The sequence below is a fragment of the Morus notabilis genome, unplaced genomic scaffold (assembly GCF_000414095.1).
Source record: "Morus notabilis unplaced genomic scaffold, ASM41409v2 Scaffold174, whole genome shotgun sequence".
NCBI classification, from domain to species: domain Eukaryota; kingdom Viridiplantae; phylum Streptophyta; class Magnoliopsida; order Rosales; family Moraceae; genus Morus; species Morus notabilis.
Genome location: NW_010364838.1, coordinates 136,335 through 161,077, shown reverse-complemented (window position 1 = coordinate 161,077; position 24,743 = coordinate 136,335). Strand labels below are relative to the sequence as shown.

Below are 24,743 nucleotides of genomic sequence, written 5' to 3'. Positions count from 1 at the left end.
ATATTATAATTATAATATCATATTATTAAAATAATTATAATATTATTATAATATCATATTATATGATAAAATAATAATATTAGAGTTATTAATATAATTATGATATTATTTGTTATAATATTACTATTATATTATATTATATTACGAGTCTGAATTTTAGATTAGAAAGATTGTAAATTTTAAATTTTATTAGGGGTATATGAAAGTTTCATTAATTGTACTATGTTGATTCCCGCACAATCTATAAGCTAAAGTTGTCTTTAGGCTGCTTCTGATTTTGGCTGTAGATTCTTGAAAAATTCTTCAAAAAAAATACTTTCAAGGAGATTTACCAAACACTAAAATCAACTTCTGCTACAAGCAGAAGTTGATTTTGGGAGGAAAGAGCAATACTAAACTAAACCTTAGGACATGTTTGGCAATGCGACTTAATTAGAGAGGGGCCAATGGCCTGGCATTGGAGTTGGGATGAGAAATTGGGACCAATGTTAAGGTCTGGCCAATGGGCAGGAACTAGCATTGAGGTTGGGCCAGTCATGATCCATCGACTTGGTCTCAAGACCGATGTCGTCCAGACCTCGATGGTGGGCCCAACATGTCGGTTGTAATACTTGTACTGGTCTCGACCTGATCCTAGACTGGCTCAAGTCCTTTGACCTAACTTCGACATGAGTCCTAACTTTTCAGCTATACCCGAACACTAGCAGAGATCCAACCCCAGCGTCGATTCTAACGCATCAACGCTTAAGCCGTTGTTCCCATTTTCTTGCTGACCCATTATCCAAGAGGTACGCCGTTAGAGTGAACTAAAATCAATATTTAAACAATTATCCATTGAAACGTGTTTTATAGTTTGGTTTTCTGAGAATTGCTCTTAAACAAAATTACTAGATACTCTTTGTTCTGTGAAATAATTGAGAATAGTTTTTAATCTTATTTTTGAAGACATAATTTTGAAAACAGAAAACAAAGAACATGGCCAAATAAATCCTTAAACCATAGATTAAAATTAATAATAAAGTCATGAGTGTAAAATAACCATTAGGACGCGTCAAGTTTATTTGTTCTTTTATTTGAGAAAATAACTTAGATAACAAATATTTGTCTTTGTATTTCCTTTTTTTTTTTTTTTTTTTTTTTTTTTTTTTTTTTTTTTTTGGTTTGTTTGTTGGGAAGACGGATTGGGTATTTATGTTGTTCTCCTAATTAATCCAAATCCACAATTAGTTTTTAATGAACGGGAAAATTAAGTAAGACCAACATTCCTAAACTAGCTTCACCAAATAATATTAAAGATAAAAATAAAAAAAATTACAAATTCATATTTTGTTTATATACTAATATTCAACCTGTAAAACAACTGAAAACAGAAGTAATTTCGAGAAGACAATATTACTTATTTTCATTTTCTTTGTGACATTATCTTTAGGAATATCTATTCTATTCCAAGATGTACGTAGTTCTTCTGAAATGAATGTGAATAAAACATTAACATCTCTAGGGTCATTTTCATTTGGGAAATAATTGTGAGAAGCACTTAATTCGAAACAGTTGCCAATACAAATTAAATTGTCACAACAAGAAACATTACTTTTCTTTTTTGGAAGTTTTTACTGGTATCTTTCCTCAAAATATGAGCTTATAGGGGGAAAAACAGTGTGATCGGGCTCCATAAGCATATACTTAAAACGTACAAAAAATCGAGCGTAAATATAACTATCTAACAGATACTGTGTAGTCGATGGAAAAATTCAAGAACTGATATTGAGAAACTCATAGCACTAAGACAACACAAAAAATTACAGAAAAAACATCTTACAAATAAATAAGACAACTAAATACTAAACAAACAAGATAACACAAACTAATCGGTGTAAGAACCACTATTATTAAAAACAAAAGATAAAATATCCATAAATCTGAACAATAAAATTACATATCAAGAGAACCAATTGACGAAGTTAATTTATCTGACAAATACAGTAAAGACGAGATTTAATTATTAGCAATTAGGATTTAATTTAACTTGAGAAAAAGAAAAAAAAAAAGAAAAGAAAAAAACGACTAGACTAGTTGAGGGTGTCTTTGAAAAATACATCAGAATGTGGAGCCTACACTCACAATGCTCATTAACATTTGGCTTCTCATGTCTTTGATGAGTCAGTATATGATATATAATATATATATATATATACATATATATATATATATGCAGGTATATAGTGAGAACAAGAAAGTGGCTTCACTCTATAGTCTATCGTTACAAATTAATGTTAGGTCGTTTTCATTAACTATATATAGTAGACCCATTTCTATATGTTCCTGACAAAAGGGTCGGGCAGCCTTGTGATCATGATTATATGAGATTTTTTTTTTTTTATAAAAAAAAAAAATTTCAAGAACAGAAATCTTTCTATAATAATTTTGTTTCAACTACTTCAATTTATTTGTTTCCTTTAACCAAGTATGACAAAAGCAACGACTTGATGTAGTCAAATATTTTAAAAGAACTTATTGTTAACCTATTTTATATTTGAAGTCTGATTCGGAAGGAAAGAATTACTTGCAGAGGTAGCTCAATTACAATTCAAAAATTGGTTTGCACTACATGTTCTTAAAAATATTTACCATTTGATTAAAAAAAAAGCCGGGTTTGTCTAAAGAAATGTCTTTGAGAAAGGGTAGATATTCTTGTATATATAAAACCTTTCAATGAGACAATATCGTAAAATGGAATATATTTCAAATATATATATCATAGTTCGTTACTTTGAGATGATACAACTATTTAAATTTAATTTTTTAGATCTATTGTCGATTAAGAATTAATAAAAATTTTGAATCTATTTTTGATTCTTATGCATAGACGCAATTACTATAGGTGAGCTTAGAGCTGACAATTTGAATAGCGACACGACGATACGACTCGAAACTCGCACGAAGTTAGTTACTATAAATGGGTTTGGATTATAATTGGGCTGACACGATCAACACGATTAATAAATGAATTAGGCTGTGGTTGACCTTCTAACATAAAGTAACATGAATTGACACGATTAACTATGTATCATCTGTAATTTAATGATATGTGATATAACATAAAAGTTTATATGACATATTAAATACAAATAATATCAATTTTAATATTTGTTGGTAAAATTTATTTATTTTTCTTAAAGGAAAAGATAAATTGATGAATAAACATCTTAAACATGTATTGACCGTGTTAAATAAATTATTATTATATTCATTATTTATTCACTATATTAATTTAAACAGGTTATATGGATTGATATGATTAACACGATTAATAAATTGGTCGTATTTGGGTTGACATTTTTGACACGTTTAATAAAAAGGTCGCGTTTGGGTTGACATTTTCTGACAAATTAATAAACAGATTGACACGAGCACGATCCACTAATACGAATTGTCACCCTTAAGTGAGCTACCTATCCCTTTGTTTCCTTTTATTCCCCCTCCTATATCGCCACACGTGAGGGTCATGGAAGCATAATAAAAAGGAATCCTATCAACTTGTTTCAACCTTGGATAATAATTCTCATGATCGATTAGTCTAATTAGTTCACCTTAAGAAATGAAACAATAATCCCATCTCTAAGTTTAACTCCGACATAGCTTGCTTCTTTGTAGGTGTGAAAGAGGACGTGATCAATCTCTCTCGAGATAGTTCACTAATTGTAACGCCCTCCGGAATTAAACTTATTTAATTATGGTAATTGTGGTTTATTAGTGTGCCTAAATTGATTTCTTAATTAATCATGAACTTTTAAATTTATTCTTGGTATTTGCAATTTCACCCCTATTTATTTTATTTATTTTTCCTTAATATTTTTCGTAATTTTCTTTTCCTTCTATGTCTCCTTTTCCTTTTTCCTTATTTCTTTTTTTTTCCTTTCCCTTCCTCACGTTACTCTCCCTCTCTCTCTGTCTCGACACACTCCCTCTCTCTCCCTCTCTCAATCACCTGAGCTCTCTATCTCTCTCTCTCTCCCTCTCTCGTTCATCTCTCCCTCTCTCTCTCAAAGTTTCCTTTCTCAAGGGCCGGATTTAAACCAAAAACGGAGGTTTCTAAGAGATTTTCAACATCAAAGCTTGGATCGAGGTAAAACTCTTTGAAATTTACTTTAGATTTTCAGATTTAGCTTTGTGGAACTCGTTTTAGTCGAGTTTGGTGATTTTTGGTTTAAATTTTATTTTCGAATGGAATTCGAATGAGATTTGGTGAAACCTTGATGAAAATTGGGGGTTTTTGGTTCTTTGGACCCCATTTGTTGATTTGAAACTGGATCTATATATTTCCCTTGAGAATATGTCGAAATCGGACCCAAAATTGCAGGTTTTGGCTTTGTTCCTCGCGAATCGGCCATTGCTGGCCCTGGAATTTTTCCCCACCAGTCGACCGGTCACCCTTCCATAGGTCGACCGATCTGGTCGACCGGTCACCTCTCCACCGGCTGACCGGTGGAGTTACACTCCTCTGTCACCGGTCGACCAGTTCCCACTGAAACCGACCCTAAACAGCCCAAAAACCTTGTTTTGACCATGAAATTCGATGTGAGATTGACCTAACCTCATTTGAGAACTCAAAATGAGTGGATTAGCCACATGAATCCTTATTTTCCATTCGATTCTCTGGAATAAATTTCCATTGTCAAAGAATCATGATTTGAATTAAAAATTGTTTATGAACATTGATTTTGAACTATGGCACACTAATATGATACAATTGCATCTAATTAAACGAGAATGTTTGATGAGAAAGGTCAAACTCTAAATTGTTAATTTTGATGGGAAAGTTAGTGGCACGATTGGAATTGGAGCCTTGAAGGTAAGCGGAGCTAGGGCTACGTGAAGACAGCCACAGGTTTGATATCTAAAAGGTAGGATATTCTTGTCTATATCCTTGTTAGCCTCATTTTAAATGGTTTTAGCCAATGAAAATGTTTTAGAACAAAACATGATTAAAGTAAATGATTTTAAAAGAAATAGCATGAGAATGCTATTAAGTTTTCCAATGATTTTGGAAATGAGATTTTAAAGAGTATCATTTCTTAAAATGAAATATTTAAGGAATGATACAACGCATGGTGGCCACAGAGATCGGGATGTGGGAATCGCATCCTTGGGGGCAGGTCCCGAAACCCGTACGGATCCACTTCTTGTTTAGTGGAATTATGGCTCTGCACTTTTCATAGACAGACATTTTTACCGCTTCTTGTTTAGTGGTATGATGAGCTGCACACTTTCATTATACAGATATTTTCTACTGTGAGTATTTCCTTTTCTAAAAAGGGATGACCGGTTCCGGGTGTATATCTTCATACCATGAGTACCTTTATTTTAAATGCTTTATAAAATTATATCGTAATGGGCCTTTCGCTCACCTTTCTTGTTTTCAAATGTATTAACCCCCTCCAGGCGACGCGAGGAGTAGTGCGAAGTAGGTAGCTACTACCGGTGATGTGGACTTGACCTCGGAAAGTGAAGAGTTGTCTTCCCTCTTATCTTTTATTTCAAGGCATGTATAAAAGATTATGGATTGTAAACTTAAATATTACTAGACTATGGTTGATGTCACATTCACTTATATTTATATTCATGTATGCTAAACACCTGTGGGAATTTCTGACTTGATACCAGTGACGTGGTTTTAAACTGGTTTGGTTGGAAATTCCACCACCGTTCTTGAAATTGAATTTCTCCTGAATAAAAAGGGGCTCGTTTGGAAATACCTGGATGTTTGGATTTGAAAGAAATTGAAATATTTGTTAATCTCTCTCTCAAACAGGTTTAAGTTTCTAAACGAGCCTCCACGTCACTAACCCCGGTTTGGGGGCGTGACATTAATAGACCACGTTATACATGAATAGTAGAATCCATATTATATACATAGAAAATTACTTTTACTAATTCGATGAATTCTGATGTAAATTAAATCTATCTATTTCCAATATAATATCCATAGTTAGTTTATCATAAATGAAAGCTTTGGAATCATGGAGCAGGCCCTACGAACTAAGGGCTTCTAGTGTGTGAGCAACCCCATATCCTCATGAAACCAAAGTTTGTTCATGGGATTGAACTTGGTTTCCATAGAGTTCATGAGCATCCCCAAATCCCTATGAAGCAAAGTTTGGTTTCGTGCGCGTAGCCTGATCTCATAAGTTCATAGGATTTGGGGTTGCATTATGCTCGTGCGCATGCATAACGCACCCCCAAATCCCTATGAAACTAAGTTTGGTTTCATGCGCGGAGCCTGATATCATAAGTTCATAGGATTTGGGGTTGCGTTATGCTCATGCGCATGCATAATGCAGCCCCAAATCCTCTTGGAACCAAAATTGGTTGCATCTAAAAACATGGAATAATGTAACTAACGAGACATGGTGGAGATTTTTCTCCAAATCTTGTTATTGAAGATTCTGTCTCAATCAAGATCCCACGACATTCGAAAGTACTTTGTTAAAAACTATGAATATAGCCACTTCAATACACTGCTCCTAAGCACCATACACAATCTCCAATAACTCGGAGTGGCAAGAGAAGTGTTAAGGATTTTGTTAGTTGGCAATTTTTTAGAAATGGGTTGTACAAAATTCAAAAATAGGGCCAAGTTCATGATTGATGTAGAACGAGATTTTGTGGCGATTTTGATCTACTAATTGCTCCAAATATGGAATGTTTTGAAAAAGGAAAGCATACTTGGTCAATGAAAGATTTGGTGCAATCGTGGAGATTCTTACAGATTCGGGATAAGATCTATTTGAGGAAAGAAAAATAGATTAATTGCTTGATAAGTACTTCTATTATTGGAAAAGGAGAAAAAGGTATAAAGGCTATATATATATATATATATTTTGGTGATATATATGTGGGTGCATTAACGTGGAGAATAAGTGTGAGAGTTGCCTATGCTTTATCCGTGGGGTGTGTGCCTTGGAAGAGGAAAAAAAATGAGCTTTTGTGTTTTATGGTTTTAAAAGCAATTCGAGGCCATATTTTGGGGCATGGGTTTTAGAGATATATTTTTCAGGAAAAGTCTGTAAGAGTGAGCTTTGAGTGTGAAAATATTCTGCAAAAGTTGCCTTGATGTTTTTGGATTGAAAAATAGAAAAAGTAGTTCTTCGGGAGGAGGACTTATTGCTTTCGGGAGAAAGCTTCCAAAGATTAGTGGTGCTCACTAGGCAAGGCCACTAAGAGAATATTCCACAATGGCGACAACATCAAGGAGGGAGCTCTTGAGTGTGTAAGACCGGTTTGGTGTTTTGTAATCCTTCAATCTTAGTGGATTGTTTATTGTCTAGGCGTGACCCCACAATTGCAGGTGTGCACACCGATGTGGGATATCAATTCTTGTGTGTCTTTTACGTTTCTACACTATTATTCTTTGCTTTACTTCTCTGTACAATTATTTAGTGGTTCTTGAATTTGAAACACTCAATAAAACATCAGTGTTACATAAATATTATAACACTCTTTGTAACACCCGTGTAAAAGCTGAACTTTCAAGAAGAATGGCAAGTGATGCATCTGAAGATAGAGAACATGATTCTAATCATGTGATGAATAATATTTTTTATTAATTGAATAAAAATTGTTTGTTTTTTAGTAGAATAATATGAATAATATTTTTTAACCATGTTGAGTGGTATTTTTGAGTTTTTCCCTTATGTAAATCACAGATATTGGTCTTAAGTTTATCAATAAATATAGGTCTTCTTGTACCGAATTACTAGAGTCCTGTGTTTCTTAATTTTAAAAAGTCGGTTCTTCCGAGACTGACGGATTCTAGTATCAACAAATTTATACCGTAAGATCATGTATTTGTTATTTATGGTCACTAAAGAGCAATCGTCGATGGCTAATTAAGTGGGAACAATTGTACGGTATGAAAGTATTTTAACGATCAATTACGTCACACTATTACCAGTTTACACCTACTACAAGGTTATAACCATAAATATCAACAACCCATTTGCAAACTCGCCTTTACGACAGAAACCGTATATACAAAACGTTGAAAAATATTGTAGCTATATGATATGAGAAAATGATTTGTTTTTTTTTTTTTTTTTTTTTGGCAGTAGAAAATGAATTGTTTTTGTTCCTTTATTCTTGTAGCTTTTGCACAAAAAGCTGCAAATTTCAGCTGCAAGTTTCAGCTGCAAGAAATATTCCAACATTGTTGAATATGTTTTAGGGTGACATTATCCGCTTTTATTAATAGAGTACTCATTGAAATATCCTTTCTTCTTTTGAGTTATTATTAATTACTTGTATCCACAATTAATGCGACTGTAATAATTCCAATTATCTGGACTTACCCATCAACAATGTGCTTGGATCCGTTGTCCAATTAAAAAAAAAAAAAAAAAAAAAAAAGGTGCTTGGATCCGTTAAAAGCGGCACTTTATTTAATTGAAAAGAAGAGAAAAAAGAGAAAAAAACACAAAAACAAAAACAAGAACCCGGTTTGGTCTTTCATTAATTGGTCCAATTCCAATAATTGGTCGTGATGATCAGTTGAGGTACGAATACTTGATATTGGACAAACTTTGTACAGTTCCAGTCTTGTCACATTAATGTATATCTGCTTATTGCTAAAAAACAAATAATATTAGTGCAAAAATGCTCCTTTATATGTACATAACTACAATATTAACCATAAATAACGGCGTCTTTAATCTTTCTTCTTGCAACATAATTAACTTGTCATGCAACTGAATGATCAGCAGTTGGTCAAATGGTGAGTAAGAGAGTACTTCCATGCTTTGAACCGCAAAACTCAATTAACGTTTATGTAAACTTGTTCTTCTATTGGCTCTTGAATACACAATAATTTGTAATCGTATCATCTTCTATCTCATGAATTGAGGATTATAACTCACAAAAAAAAAAAAAAAAAGTGTAGGCAAATGAAAAATAAAAAAGAGAAAATTAGGGAATGTACCCATTTAATTCACTATATAATTTTGTGCTTTTCTTAGAATTCTGCCTAATCTCTTGACAGATATCTTAAGTGGTGGTGATTGTCGTTGTCGTCGTAAGAATCTTTAATAGTCCCTCACTTGACATTCTCTAAATTAATACTATAAAAAAGGAGACAAAAAAAACAAGAGAATTCCGTTTTGAGAAAAATATTACACTTAGTCTTAGAGTACATAACTCTGAATTTTTATCATTTATTCTTAATTAATATCATTATTTAATTAAAATAATATTAATTTATAATAAAAGGTAAAAATTTAAATTCTGAACAATTTGTCTCCTTTCTCGTTTTGTTTTGTTTTTATTTCATTTCAGTTTAAAGTATGAAATCAAACCATTGCCCAAGGCACATTGATCTGTTATTTAGATGGACTTGAAGGTTATATGTTGGGCTTGGACCTAAGAATTTCTACTTGGGATTGCTACAAACTTCTTTCAATAGGCCATTTTTTAAAAGAGTAGTTACACCCACCAATTTATAAAGGTCCCCAAATCATCTCCAATTATTAATATTCTTTTAGAAAGATTTAAAAAAATCTATCCTTTTATAGATATAATGTTCATAATATATTACCTCTTCGCTTCTCCAACACAGAAACAACCAAGTGCGATGTAAAATAAATTACCATATGCACAATAATATTAATGCATATAAAAGCTTAAGCAAACAACCAAATGCGATTTAAAATAAATTACTATATGCACAATAATGTTAATGCATATAAATGCTTAAGGAAACAACCAAATGCGATTTAAAATAAATTACCATATGCACAATAATGTTAACGCATATAAAAGCTTAAGGACTATCACATATTCACAAAAAAAGGATGCCCATAAAGTGTTTAGTAAATTGGGTAAAAGAACAATTTAAGAACAGAGCCAAAAAAAAAAAAAAAAAAAAAAAGGATTTTTTGCAGTTTATGAAAATGAAATTAGCTTTGACTAGAGATTTGGGGGAATAAGTTCCTTAAAAAAATATCTTTTTATTTATAGTCAATGTGTGTGTATGCTAATTTATTATTTTGAAAAGAATACTATTTCTATTTATAATTAATGTGGGAGGTATTAATTTTTATGTAACTTTAATGCCGGATAAAATTGTAACAAGCATAAATTATGAAGGGAAATAGTGAAAAATAGGCCAATATGAAAAGTTTAAGAAAATATATAGGCTAATTTTTAGTTATAGAAACTAATAGGCTATAACTTGTCAAGTTATGTTTCATAACCATTTAAGTTATGGACAAACTTGTCAACTTATGCTTCATAGCCAGACAACTTATGGACAATAACTTGTCAAGTTATTGTTCATAACCAGACAAGTTATGGACGAAAACAGTAATTTAGCCTATTTATTAACTTATCTAAACTATTGGCCTATTAATTTTAATTCATCTTAAATCTTAGCCTATTTCCCTCCTTCTCCCAATTATGAATTGATAGGGCTATTAAGAAATTTAGTGGGTGTAAATATTCTCACTCTTCTCAGTGAAGGTAGTTAGTTGTAAACCCTTCCACTCCAACTATAAATTGAGAGTTTAAGTCACCTGAGCCTCACTTAAAAGTGATGACATTCTCCCTTCCCCTTATATAAAAAAATAGTTAAATTACTAAGATTATAGGGTCAATTAGACAAATACCAATTCTGTAGTACTCTTTTTATATTCTAACACTTTTATGGAAGAACTTAAACAATATAATTTTCAAAGTATAAGAAGACAATTTACTTAAGAAAATCAAATATGGTTTAACACTGCTGGAGTTTATCAATAATAAAGTCCTATTTATGAGTGATATATTAAAGTTAATAATTGATAAACTTCGGTAATATACTAAACAAAGAATAAATCAAATACAATTTATTACAGATAAACTCAAATATATAAGTGATAAAAAAAAAAAACACACACACACACACAAATACAACTATAAATGGCACAAATTAAAACATGGGGAAAGAAAAAAAAAATTACGCTTTCTTCAACAATGAGAACCGCCAAATAACAAATTTCATAGAAAAAGGAAGCTAAGGGTGTGTTTGGTAGAATAGATGAATTAGTGGAGGGGTAAAAATGAAGGGATTGAGGTGTGAAAAGTGAAAAGTAATCTTGTTTGGTTGAGTGGAAAGGTGGGGATTATGAATCCCTTGAGGCCCACGAAAATCAATCTTCCCATTGTTGGACGGATTATGTTGAGTTGAAGAAAAACGAATGGGTGAATTTCTTATAATGACCCTTATCAATTTACGAATTTCCCATAAGGTCCTTAGATGTTTCAAATATCATTTATATGTCTTTTTTTTTTTTTTTTTTTTTTTTTTTTAAATTTTTTACTATTTTTTTTTTTTTTTTTTTTTTTTTTTTTTTTTTTTTTGCTAATCGTTATCATCTATTTTAAGTATAGTGCATAGACATATGTATGTATTTTTAATATAAATATTTTTTATCTATTTCTTTCACAAACCGAATATATACTAATCTAGTTCTTTTAGCAAACGTATTCATTCATAACAGTGTTTAATAAGATATCAATATATATTAAATATAATATATAAATTATATTAAATATATATAAAAACAAAATTTGTGTGATATACTGAAAGAGCACATAATACGAATATAAATTTAACAAAAGGTTAGTATGGTAATTTTATCAATAAAACTAGATCGGTAAATCCTTCCCTCCTCATTTCATCTAATACCAAACAGAGAAATGGAAAGTCTGTCATCATTCATTCCTATCAAAATAATGAGCTTTCAAAACCCTTTACACAAGCGAGTCTAGATTCTGAATGATGCGCCATGGCTAACATAGCTTGTTGAAAACTGCCAAATTTCTGAAAAACCGGTCCTAAGACCACGAGTGCAATTTCCTTTTTGACTCATCCCCTCCCCACCATACGATTTTTCCTAATGTTCACTTTTTGCAGGCCCTGGTAGGCTCCAATGCTTCCTATATCTGGCGTAGTTTTCTCTGGGAGAGAGAACTACTTCAGTTGGGGCTGAGATGGAGGGCTGGAGATGGTACTGAGATTCGAGCTTTTGAGGATCCTTGGCTTCCACGTTCGGTTTCTTTCCGGCCTATCTCTGTTGCAAATGATAGTAACCGGTCTCTGTCTCTTTCCAATCTTTTTAAGGTCAATGATGATAATATTTCGGGTTGGAATATGGAGCTGGCCAGTTCGTACTCACTTCCTACCAGTGGATGCTGAGCTTATTCAGAACATTCATGTTGGAATGTTTAGGAGCGATGATCAGCTCATTTGGCACTATGATAGTAAGGGGAAGTTTTCTGTGAAATCTGGTTATATCCTGGCGATGAAGGCTAAAAAATCTGGTGACTTGTCTGAGGGGAGTGCAGATCGGCGTTGGTGGGATTGTTTGTGGCACTTAAAAATTCCCCACAAAATCAAGATTTTTGTATGGAGAGCTTTCCACAATATTTTGCCTACATGGAAAAACCAAGCCGGACGAGAGGTGGGATGCATGTTCTGAAGGGTGTGGGTGGTGTTTTAATGATAAGGAGACTACTTTCCATGCTCTAATATCTAGCAACGCAGCCATGCGACTTTGGAGTATTAGCTGTTGGATTGTATCCAACACAAGACTTTGAAAAACGGAATGAGAAAGATCACAATCAACACAACAAATTTTACCGAAGTTCGGGCAAAGAATTTGCCCTACGTCCCCGTTGAGCTCTCACACAAGAAGTCTTCCCACTATTAGATCAAAAATTACACCCTCACAACTCACAATCTCAGAGAGACAAACAAAACTCACGAGAACAATCACAAGAAGGAAATTCCCAGAACCTTTACAAAGGAAGAAAACAAGAAACCGTAAATTTCTCTCTGTTTTTCCTCTCAACAACAGAAACGCCAAATTTTCTCTTTCTCTCTCTACAATTTGCTCTCTATACTTTCTCTCTCTTACAAGTGAAATCTGTCTCTCGAAGAAACTAGAATATGCTTTTTATATCCTTAGAGAAATAGCATGCACCAACTCATTAAGTAATCCACGTGTGCACCTGGGATTGGCTGTTCTCTGGCTCTCTCTCTTGCAAAACGGTAAGTCGTTTTGATCTAATGGTGAAGCTGGTAATTGGATTGATGTCGTTTTACTTGGAATTACTTCTTCAAATTCCACCTTGATTCCAAGTAGAAGACAATAATCCTGATGGTACTTCTTGTGAGATCATGGCTTTACTCACATTTTTCACGTTTTGCCAACACTTAGCAAGTCTAGGCATTTCTGAAACTTGCTAAGTGGAACAACTTTAGTAGCCATGTCCGCTGGGTTATCTTCAGTCCCTATCTTCTCCAGCTCGATTGCTCCTTCTTCAACCTTGTCTCTGATGAAATGATGTCTCACATCTATGTGTTTTGTTCTTTCATGGTAAACTGGATCCCTACACAAATGAATAGCAGATTGGCTATCAGAGTATATCACAGGAGAACCCTCCATTACCTTGAGTTCCTTCAGTAATCCTTGCAGCTAAAGGATCTCTTGAATCCTTCAACCCCAGCAATGTATTCTGGCTCTGTACTTGAAAGAGCTACAACTCGTTGTAGCTGTGCCTTCCAACTGATGCAACTTCCTCCAAGTGTCATGACATATGCTAATGTTGACATTCTCTTGTCTCTGTCACCTGCAAAATCAAAATCAACAAAACCTTCCAAGACCAAGTGATTAGTGTTACATTTGTACGTGTTTACATATTTAAGTAACCACTTCATTGCCTGCCAATGCTCATGTCCAGGATTGGACATGTACCTACTTAATACACTCACTGCATAGGCCAAATCTGGCCTTGTGCAGATCATTGCGTACATCAATGATCCGAGTGCACTAGATTATGGAATATTGGACATTTCTTGTCTTTCTTCTTCAGTTTTCGGTGACTGCTCTGTAGAGAGCTTAAAATGGCCAGCCAATGGGACCCGAATTGCCTTTGCTTAATCCATTGAGAATTTATGCACTACTTTCCTCAAGTATTCTTCTTGAGATAGACATAACACCTTTTGCTGCCTATTCCTCTTAATGTCAATTTCCAGTATCTGCTTAGCTCTTCCTAAGTCTTTCATATCAAACTCCAAGCTTAGCATTTCCTTTACCTGACTAATTTCCCTGGACTCCTTGCTTATGATCAGCATGTCATCTACATAGAGTAAAAGGTATACCGACCTTTCTGTTCTAGCATCTTTGTAGTATAAACATGAGTCATAGTCACTCCTTTTCAACCCTTTCTTGATCATATAATGATCAAACCGTTTATACCACTGACATGGTGACTATTTAAGTCCATAAAGAGACTTCTTTAATAGACATACCTTTTCTTCCTTACTGTTTTCTTCAAAACTAGGGGGCTGCTTCATGTAGATTGTCTTATTCAGATCTCCATGTAAGAAAGTGGTCTTAACATCCATTTGTTCTAGCTCCCAATCTCTTTGAGCAACTATTGCTAGAACGGTTCTTATTGTCTTATATTTGACTACTGGAGAAAAGACCTCCGTGTAGTCAATTCCTTCAACTTGGGTAAACCCCTTTGCTACTAACCTTGCTTTGAATCTCTTGGGATCAGCTGCTACAACTCCATCCTTGAGCTTGTAGACCCATTTGTAGTCAACTAGTTTTTTGTTCTTTGGCTTAGCTACGAAGATCCAAGTCTTATTCTTCATTAGAGATGCCATTTCTTTGTTCATAGCTTGTTCCCAGTTGCTGGATTTAGTGCTTGACATTGCTTCATGATAACTCTTTGGTTCAAGTCCGACTACCTCCTCTGCAGTGTTGAGTGCATAAGCAATCAAATTTCCACCTGAATATCTTTTAGGAGGTTTAATGTTTCTTCTTTGCCTGTCCCTTGTCAACATGTAGTTGTTCAGCTCCTGTTGACTGGAGGATTGTTGTCTGTAGGTAGCCTCAGATTGTGTAGCCTCTTGGCCTAATGGATGATTAGTTTGAACCTCACTGAATTGTTGCTCTAGGCTTGCAGTAGGCTGTTATGTTTCCATAGTAGTTTGTTCAAGCTGATCATGGCCCTCCACCTCAAGTTGAAGCTCCTGTGTTGGGGTAGGCCCTGTACCTGCATCATTAGAGGAGATAGCAGTATCTTGTCCTTCTTTTAAATAGGGCATGTCATTTTCATTGAATAATACATCTCTGCTAATGACTATTTTGAAGCTAGGGCAATTCCTAACACATAGTCTATAGCCTTTGACACCCTCGGGATAGCCTAGAAAAATACACCTAATGGACCTGGGGTCTAACTTTCCCTTTCTTTGGTGTGCATAGACAGCACAACCAAAGACTCGGAGGTGGCTCAAGTTTGGAGGTTTGCCAGTCCAACATTCCTCTGGTGTCTTTAAGCCAATGGGCTTACATGGACACCGGTTTATGAGGTAACATGCTGTACTGGCTGCCTCCCCCCAGAAATTTTTTCTTAGGCCAGCTCCAAACAACATACACCTTACCCTTTCCATTATTGTCCTATTCATCCTCTCCGCTATCCCGTTTTGTTGAGGTGTCTTCTTTACTGTTCTATGCCTTAAAATACCCTTTTCAGCACAAAAAGTTGAGAACAAATTATGACAAAATTCCATACCATTGTCAGTTCTAAGGGCCTTTAATCTTTTATTAGTTTGGTTTTCAACTAAAGCCTTCCACAGTTTAAATTTCTCAAAACATTCATCTTTGGATTTTAATAAATAAATCCATACTTTTGTAGAGAAATCATCTACTATAGAAAGAAAGTACCTGTGGCCTCCATGAGCTGACACACTCTCTGGCCCCCATAAATCCGCATGAACATAGTCCAATGGTCCTTTTGCTCGGTAGGCAGAGAAAGAGAAGCCGAGTCTATGTTGCTTCCCCAAGATGCAAAGCTTGCAGAATTTGAGTTGTCTGACTTTGTCCTTTCCTAAAAGGCCTTGTTTGCTAAGTTCTTGTAGCCCTCTCTTGCTAACATGAGCCAGTCTCCTATGCCAATTTCTGCTTGGTGGCCATCTTTAGTTACTGTTGCAGCAACTCCATCAGCAGTATTTCCAAGCAACACATAAAGGCCATGTTGTTTTTGACCCTTCATCATTGTTAGAGATCCCTTTAGCACCCTGAGGGTTCCACCTTTTGCCTTGTATGAGAAACCTGCATCATCTAATGCGCCAAGAGAGATAAGGTTTCTTCTGAGGTCTAGAACATGTCTCACGTTCCTGAGTAATTGAGAGGTACCATCATGCATCTTTATAGGGATTGAACCAATCCCGATAACTGGGCATGTCTGATTGTTTCTCATGAGAACATTTCATGCCTTTAGTATGAGATACTTAGAGAACCATTCTTTCTTAGAGCACATGTGGTAAGTGCACCCTGAATCGAGTATCCACTCATTTTTTGGCTTAGTTTCTCCCATTACCAACATCTCAGAACTCTCATAGCCCTCAGCCTGATTTGCAGCTGCAGCCTCATTCTCTTCTGATTTTTGCTTGGACAGTTTCCTTTTCCATTCCTTGCAGAAACGTTTGATATGGCCCACCTTGTTGCAGTAGTAACATTTTCTAGGCCCTGATCTAGATTTTGACCTAGAATTAGGCGTAGTCTTGGGTTTGCTTTGATCCCTCTTGGGGTTTCTTCTTCTAGCTAGCAAACCCTCATCACCATAGGTGTCCTTTCTTTGAGACATCTCAAACTTAATCTCTAATTCTCGAGACCTGAGTGCTGGCAGAACATCCTCTAAGGTAAGGCTCTCCCTCCCATATTTGATTGCATTTTTAACCTCTCTGAAATTCTCCAGTAGAGAGATTAATAGAATAATTGCTTGATTTTTCTCCTCTACCTTTTCCCCAATATTTGCTAAGTCTATTATTATCTTGTTAAAATCATCAAGATTCTTTTCAAGACTTTTACTTATATCCATTCTAAAACTGAAAAGGCTCTCTTTAAGGTAGATTTTATTTGTTAGTGACTTAGTCATATACAATTGCTCAAGTTTGAGCCATACCTTAGCGGCGGTGTCCTCTTCATTCACCTGTCTGAGGACTTGTCGGCAAGATAGAGGATTATCGTGGAATATGCAATTTCTTGCATATCGATTTTCTCCTCTTCAATTCCCTTCACGTCCTTCATATCCCCAAGGGCTTTGGCGACCTTCTGCTGTACCAAGATTGTTCTTAACTTCTTCCTCCACAGACCGAAATCTCCAGAACCATCAAAACCGTTCCAGTTCGAACTTCGCGGTACCCATCGTTTTCTTCCAAAGATCTCCACCGAGTCTTCGATTTGCCTAGTACCAAACTAAACTAGGCTCTGATACCACTGTTGGATCGTAACCAACACAAGACTCTGAAAAACAGAATGAGAAATATCATAATCAACACAACAGATTTTACTGAGGTTTGGGCAAAGAATTTGCCCTACGTCCCTGTTAAGCTCTCACACAAGAAGCTCTTCTTCTATTAGATAAAAAATTACACCCCCACAACTCACAATCTCAGAGAGACAAACAAAACTCACGAGAACAATCACAAGAAGGAAATTCTCAGAACGTTTACAAAGGAAAAAAAACAAGAAACCCTAAATTTCTCTCTGTTTTTCCTCTCAACAACAGAAACGCCAAATTTTCTCTTTCTCTCTACAATTTGCTCTCAATACTTTCTCTCTCTTACAAGTGAAATCTGTCTCTCGAAGAAACTAGAATATGCTTTTTATATCCTTAGAGAAATAGCCTGTATTGACTCATTAAGTAATCTACGTGTGCATCTGAGATTGACTGTTCTCTGACTCTCTCTCTTGCAAAACGGTAAGTCGTTTTGATCTAATAGTGAAGCTGGCAATTGGATTGATGTCGTTTTACTTGGAATTACTTCTTTATTAGCCATGCGAATTTAGGTGTGGAGTACCTTTTGTTACGTCTGTCTCAAGTGTTGAGAATGTAGGATTTTGAAGTTTTCTTGATGGCTATTTGGTTTGTGTGGAAAGATAGGAATTCTTATATTCATGGGGAGAAACTTCGGCAACCTGAGGATATCTCAGAAGCTGCGAGTTCTTGACTTACTGATTTCCAACTCGCGCAATTGAAAATTCGATTGTCAGAACAAGATCCTGTGTATGCAGATCTGCAATGGCGAGCCCCGAAGCAGGATCAACTCAAGTTAAATGTAGATGCTTCGGTTGTAGCCCATGGTTCTCATACTAGGGTTGGTGGCTTAATCAGAGACCATACAGGTTTTGTTCTTGGCGCGTTTTCTAAACTGTTAGCTGGCCATTTTCCTCCTTTTTCTTGCAGAATGTTTGGTCATCAGAGAAGGTTTGCGTTTTGCGAAAGATAGTGGTCTTAGAGTCTCCCTAATAGAGAGTGATTCAATAATGACAGTGCGAGCGGTGAATGATTCATGCTGTATTGCTGCCGATTTCCCTATTTTGAATGACATCCAGATTTTGATGCGTAAAATTAATGGTGGTCTGTGTCATATTTCTCTTTGGGGCAATATAGTTGTCCACACATCAGTGAAGTTATTTTCATCGTCTGTTGAAGATCAGTTTTGATTGGAAGATTATTACCGATATGGCTTCGCTTATTTAATAAAAATCGGTTTCTCCTTAAAAACAAAACGACAAAAAAACAAAAAAGAAGAAGAGAGAAAGTCGTCAGATACTCGGATACGCAAATACAAACACACTTTCATACACTACTACGGAGACCAGAAAGATACTTCTTTGTAGTGTTGCATAGAAAAGCAAAAACGCCATTCATGGATTCTTTCACAGCCACAAGTCTTGGAGATTCATGTGGGCCCCAACAGAATCAAAACCAAAACGTCATTAGTCGTTTATTACCATTACCAAATACCAACCTCTCTCTCACTTGTCTGAACCAGAACAACAAAAAATGGAGCCTCTCTGCCCCAATCTCGACCTCAAACCTTTCCACTTGTCGCCGATTTCGACGAACATTTCGCCTCTCTTCTATTCGCATCGATATCGGAGCTCAAATCGCCGTTTGAGCTGCTTGAAACGGAGGGTTTCTTTGCAAAGGGACGACTCTTCCAGTAAGTCAGAGGAATTGCAGTTTTCCGGCAAGGAATGGCTGAGATCGGTCGGGAAAGGAATCTTCGGATTCGCCGCCACTTCAGCGGCTCTCTTCTCGGTTTTCTGCGATTCTCCGGCTCTTTCGGAGTCCCTCACCGTTGCTTTTCCAGTTTCTCGAGCTCCTGAGGTGATTCATTGCTGTTCTTGAGTGGTTATTTTTATCTCTGAAATTTGGCTGTATTTACAGAAATTGGACTTTCCTTAAAAGATCAACAATAGGTTCTTATGAGCAGTGACGAACCTAGGAAATTTCGTCCGGGGGATAATAACTAGATAAAAACTTTTAAATAGAGAGTATTAAGTTTTAAGATTTTTTTTTGTTTTTTTTTTTTTTTTTTTTTTTTTTCCTTTTTTTTTTTTTTTTTTTTTTTCTAAAGAATGTAATCACTTGTACTTGGACTTTTGTATAAAATGATGTTTTTCAGTGAGTTTTTGGAGAATGAGATAAGTTATTATGGGGATTGGTATGTAATTTGATGCAATAGATATATAAGATTGTTGGGGAAAAAAAATAGAGAGGGGGCTAAATCAAGTTTTCAAATTTTGTATGGGGATTCTAATGTAATTTGAAACAAAACATATATAGATTAAAAAAAATAACTATTAGATAATGTTCTTTTAAGAGTTACTAATTTTGTAGCCGCTCGTTTGAGCTAGTTGTACTCGAGTTTTCATTTCATCTTTTAAGTGAGGTGAGTAAATGTATTTATAAATTGATATTTATTCGTGTTTATTTTTATCCTTTACATGTATTTGAGTGGATGATCTTTTTCAATAGGTGAATAAAGTTCAACGGACTCTTGTGGAGGCTTGGGGATTGATTAGAGAGACATTTGTTGACCCCACGTTTAATCATCAAGGTAATGAGTTGAAGGCTATTGGAAATGGTCAAGACAAGTAGTGGATTTGAGGCTTAAGGGAATTACTTTATTTTTATTTCTTTTTGTTTTTAATAAATTTGAGTGGATGATTTACTCCTCTCTCTATTATTTATTTATTTTCATTTTAAAGAATGAATTTTTGAACTGCTACGTTTCTCCATTTCAAGAAAAAGAAAAAATAGAGCAAAAGAGAAAATACCTTCTTAAGTGTTATTTGAGAGTTTGCTAACAGAATTCCTCTTAACACAATTAAAAATTCATCATTATATCATTTTGAACAAGTGACATTTAGACATGACTGTTAAATCTCACCTAAAAGCGTGAAGTGCAAAGTATACCTTTAAAAACACCCATTTGCACGCGTGCGTAATATGAGGGTGTACACCATAGGCATGCATTTGTTACACTTGTGAGACAAAAACCAGGAAATGTTGGATTTAACCTTTAAAAAACAAAGCTAATGTCCCGTTTAATTCATAGACTTGAACAAAAATTTAATTTTTGTGAGCAAAAACATTATAGTAAAAGTTGATTGTAGTTCAAACCTATGAGATAAACGGGCTCCAATTAAAATTGGTTTACAAATGTTGTGACCACTTGTTGGTAATTTGGTTCTTTAATGACCAACCTAGTGTGGTTTTCTGTGGTGTTGAAACAAGTTTTTGGGTTAATGAACCAATTTTCAGCAAGTTCTTTTTGCAGATTGGGATCTAAAGTTGCAGCAGACAATGGTGGAAATCTTTCCCCTTAACTCGGCTGATGCAGCATATAACAAAATCAGTGCAATGCTTTCCACTCTTGGAGACCCCTTTACTCGGATTATCAGTCCCAAGGTTTTTAATGCTAGTTCCCTTTGACTCTTGTGCCATTGCTATGTTAAATTTTGAGCTGACAATTGCAAACACTTGCAGTTGGCAAAGCTAGTTCAAATTCAGTATCGCCACAAATTAATGATGTCATTTCTTTCTGTCCATTCTACTGCTGAAATCTTGATGGAAAAAAAAAGCATGTGAGGACCATGTGTAGTTTAATAAGAGTGAATTTTGTAATATTACGTGTTAGGACGAATGTTAAGAAGAAAGTCGTGCCCTTTTCCATTGAGATTTTAACAGTCTGGTGGACAAAAGAACTATTATGGATAAATGAACTATTTAGGACCATTTGGTAGATCGGGGATTCATTTTGGGACGTTTTAAAAGTCAGGGTCCAAAATAGGATAGGGCCAAAAGTTTGGGGACTAAAAATGAGTTGAAAAGTTAAAGGGTGGGGGCGGAAACTTTATAGTTCCAAGAATTGTGGAATCTATAACAGAAAGGAATTACGGTTAACTAGCTATCAGTTTCTTCTACTTGCAGGAATATCAAAGTTTTACAATTGCAAGTGATGGAAATCTGCAGGGCGTCGGCCTTTTCATATCCGTCGAACCTAACACGGGCCATCTGGTAGTAACATCCAATTAAATCTCTCTTTTTTTTTTTTTTTTTTTTTTTTTGTATTTTTTTCCCCATCATCTTTATTGTTCAATCCTTGTATTAAAAACTTGGTGGTAGCTAATTTGACACTCAAGTCTGCATTTTTTCTTGCTTAATGAAAACTATTTTCAAGTGAATGCTTCCTTAGTATTTAATATTAATAAAGATACTCATGAAAATGTTTGTTTCTGATTTTAAATGCAGGTTGTTTTGTCCAGGGTAGAGGGCAGCCCGGCAGCTCGTGCTGGTATACAAGATGGAGATGAGTTGGTGGAAATAAATGGTATATCCGATATCGCCTGTTTACCATCTGACATTCTCTTTCAGCCGTAAGGTCCTCATCAGTAGTCAAATAATATCATATATTTCCGACTTCAGGAGAGAAGCTTGATGGTGTTGACAGTGAATCAGCTGCACAGAAGCTTAGAGGTCATGCTGGAACTACTGTCACAGTAAAAGTTCAAAGTGTAATATTTTCAACTCTCTTCAAATGCTTCTCCAAAAATTAATACTATTTACCAACTCATACTCGTGAGTAAATGTTTTAACATGATCAGACGTATATTTGTGCCTTGGGATGGATGGCATGTTGAGATTAAGATTTCTTGTTTTAGAATGGTTGTCAATATAATTTAGTTTCAGATAGCTGATACTGTGTTATACTATGCAGGGAACAAATTTCTCCAGAAGTGAATCTCCTATAAGAGAGGTAAAAGATCATTCCTCGTATTAGTTGATGGCCATGAAAATGGGTGTTAAATAACTATACACTGCTTGAAAATTCTTATAACTTGCTAGATAGTCAAGCTAAAGTATGCATATAACTTCATAGTATATTCTTGTTTTAACTGATCCTAAAATATGACTCGGCCGATTGAAGGTCAAACTATCACGTGAGAACATTAAATTCTCCCCTATATCTAGTGCCATTATCACTCACAAAACCCCAGATGGATACCTAACAAAGACCGGTTACGTGAAGCTGTCAGAATTTTCTCAGGTAGCTAATTTACTTTTCTAAACCATGCCAATTTGTCTTTCCCTTTTTTTTTTTCATGGGACTTTTATATTGGAAAGAAAGATGGTGCCGAACTAGGTACCGGAACACTTGTTCTGTTTAAAGAGGCTTAACCTCCCATTCTGTTTTCGACAGACTGCTGCCCCTGATATGGAAAATGCTATTCGTGAATTGGAAAGTCAGGGTGTGAACTCATACATACTGGATTTGCGGAATAACCCAGTAATGCTTTCTGTTAACCCTGTATTGTTTTTATTAAAATAAAGTCCTAAATTTTTTTTATTTTTGGCTTTCTAACTTCAGTTACTTTTTACTCACACTGCCTGTAATCTGTGATTCAGGGAGGGCTGGTAAAAGCAGGACTTGATGTTGCCCAAATATGGTTAGATGGGGATGAAACCCTGGTCAACACCGTTGATCGAGAAGGGAATATGCAACCAATTAATATCGTTGACGGGCATGCTATGACACATGACCCACTTGTTGTCCTTGTAAGTTATTAGGACCCGGAAATCTTGACTTAATTAACAATACTGAAAATGGAAAATTACAAGATAGAATGGGTGGTTTCGAGGACCCCTGGCAGTGCACAACACCTAAACACTTCTCTCAAATCCGATCATGAGCCCTCTCAGCCTCTAAAACCCCCTATTCATACTACTAAAAGACTACTATCAGGTTCCTAACATAAATGCATCAGTAGCAGTTTTTTGTAAAGCATAGGGATTGGTAAAGTCCTGAACAAATGTAGGTGGTCTTCCGTTCTTTTTCTACGAGTAGGTGAAAGTTAGTTGGTAAATGTTTTTCTGGATTGCTCTTATGTGAAACAGGTGAATGAGGGAAGCGCAAGCGCAAGTGAGATCTTGGCCGGGGCTCTACATGACAACGGCAGAGCTATTCTCGTGGGGCACAAAACTTTTGGGAAAGGAAGAATTCAGGTATTCACTAGTTGCCACAAAACTTAGATTTCCGGTTACTTCAAAACACCGGAGTTAAAATATTCATTCAATCCTATGTAATAGTATTGATTTTGGATAATGTGAGCTTATATTTCTCGGTTTCCCAACTGTGGACTCTGCAGACCGTCACAGAGCTGCATGATGGGTCGGCATTGTTTGTTACCGTGGCAAAGTACCTGTCGCCAGCGCTTCACGACATAGACAAGGTTGGCATTGCACCTGATGTGCAGTGCACCACAGAAATGCTCACTTCTCCCAAGGAATCAATCTTAAAGAACAATAGCTCCGCCTCATCATTGGAAGCAGATTCCTGTATTTTAGTAGCAGAACATGAATTGGACGTCCAAGAGTCCAAAGGAACTGCTTCTTGAATGATAGTATCGGTGCAGTCACTGGACTTTGTAGCATAGAATTTGAAGGTGTAGAGATTTTTAGTACACTGTAGATATTATTTATGTAAATAATTGGACAGAAGTACATACTTTATACAGATGATGTACAAAAATTGATCTTCAATTGTATTCCTAAATCACTCTTATGTGATTTAGATGTAACAGCTTCATGGTGCATAAGTGGATCATTCAGTCTTTGATATTTGATACCACATTTTAGTATGAGATGATAACAAATAATGCTTACCATACAAGGAAAATATAAATATAATCATCACCTAAATCATCTATTATAATTAGGGGTCAAAGTTAGGTCCTCTCAGCCTAGCTCTTTTGATGTGATAATGTTATTATGTTGAAGCCTAACACTACAAACTATAAAAAGAGGCAGTTCAGTTGGTTGTAAGTCCCTTCACTGATTTAATTGTGTGATTTGTTTGATGAGCCAAAAGAAAAAAGAAAAAAAAAAAAAAAAAGAATTAGATATGGACCTCACAAGCAGGACTAACGCTCGTCACTGTTCATTGCAAGATTAACAAAAATACTGAACTAAACCGGTGTTAAACATCACTACTAATAAAAATTAGACTTATTAATAGATTTCATATTGCAAGACCCATCTTTTATTAGTCCGGTGCTCTATAATATTGTTCCAAAATTAATCATCAACAACAACAGAAACTAAGCCAATACTAATACAAAATAAAACATTTATTTAATTCAATCATTTCAGAAGAATGAAGCCTACAAATAAATATCCAAATTAACAAATTCAATACAAAGAATTCTCCAAGCTCAAGAGAGTGCAACGAGAGAGAATACGAAGGAGGAGACGAAGACAACAATAGAAACCGGCAGAGAGAAACCGGCACCGGTGTCCATCGACGGTGAAGGCGACGGAGCCATCGTGCTATCTTGCGCCGACAC

The 24,743-nt window shown here is 35.3% G+C and overlaps 1 protein-coding gene across 1 annotated transcript; it reads left to right on the top strand.

Annotated features, from left to right (window-relative positions):
* The first annotated feature begins 18,726 nt into the window (after positions 1-18,726).
* Positions 18,727-24,018, top strand: LOC21399056 (carboxyl-terminal-processing peptidase 3, chloroplastic). Its single transcript, XM_010107030.2, has 12 exons — positions 18,727-19,221; positions 19,873-19,954; positions 20,678-20,808; positions 21,331-21,417; positions 21,652-21,730; positions 21,826-21,914; positions 22,118-22,156; positions 22,328-22,447; positions 22,601-22,687; positions 22,807-22,956; positions 23,296-23,403; positions 23,547-24,018. Exons 1-12 carry the CDS (start codon positions 18,895-18,897, stop codon positions 23,793-23,795), a joined length of 1,548 nt encoding a protein of 515 aa, XP_010105332.1. The 5' UTR covers positions 18,727-18,894; the 3' UTR covers positions 23,796-24,018.
* Positions 24,019-24,743: the final 725 nt, after the last annotated feature.

Excerpts from the sequence above, each read along its gene's own strand:
- LOC21399056 (XM_010107030.2), top strand. The coding sequence starts at position 18,895 with ATGGAGCCTCTCTGCCCCAATCTCGACCTCAAACCTTTCCACTTGTCG. Across the intron at positions 21,418-21,651 it reads AACCTAACACGGGCCATCTG|GTTGTTTTGTCCAGGGTAGA; the intron begins GTAGTAACATCC and ends TTTTAAATGCAG. Across the intron at positions 23,404-23,546 it reads TTGGGAAAGGAAGAATTCAG|ACCGTCACAGAGCTGCATGA; the intron begins GTATTCACTAGT and ends TGGACTCTGCAG.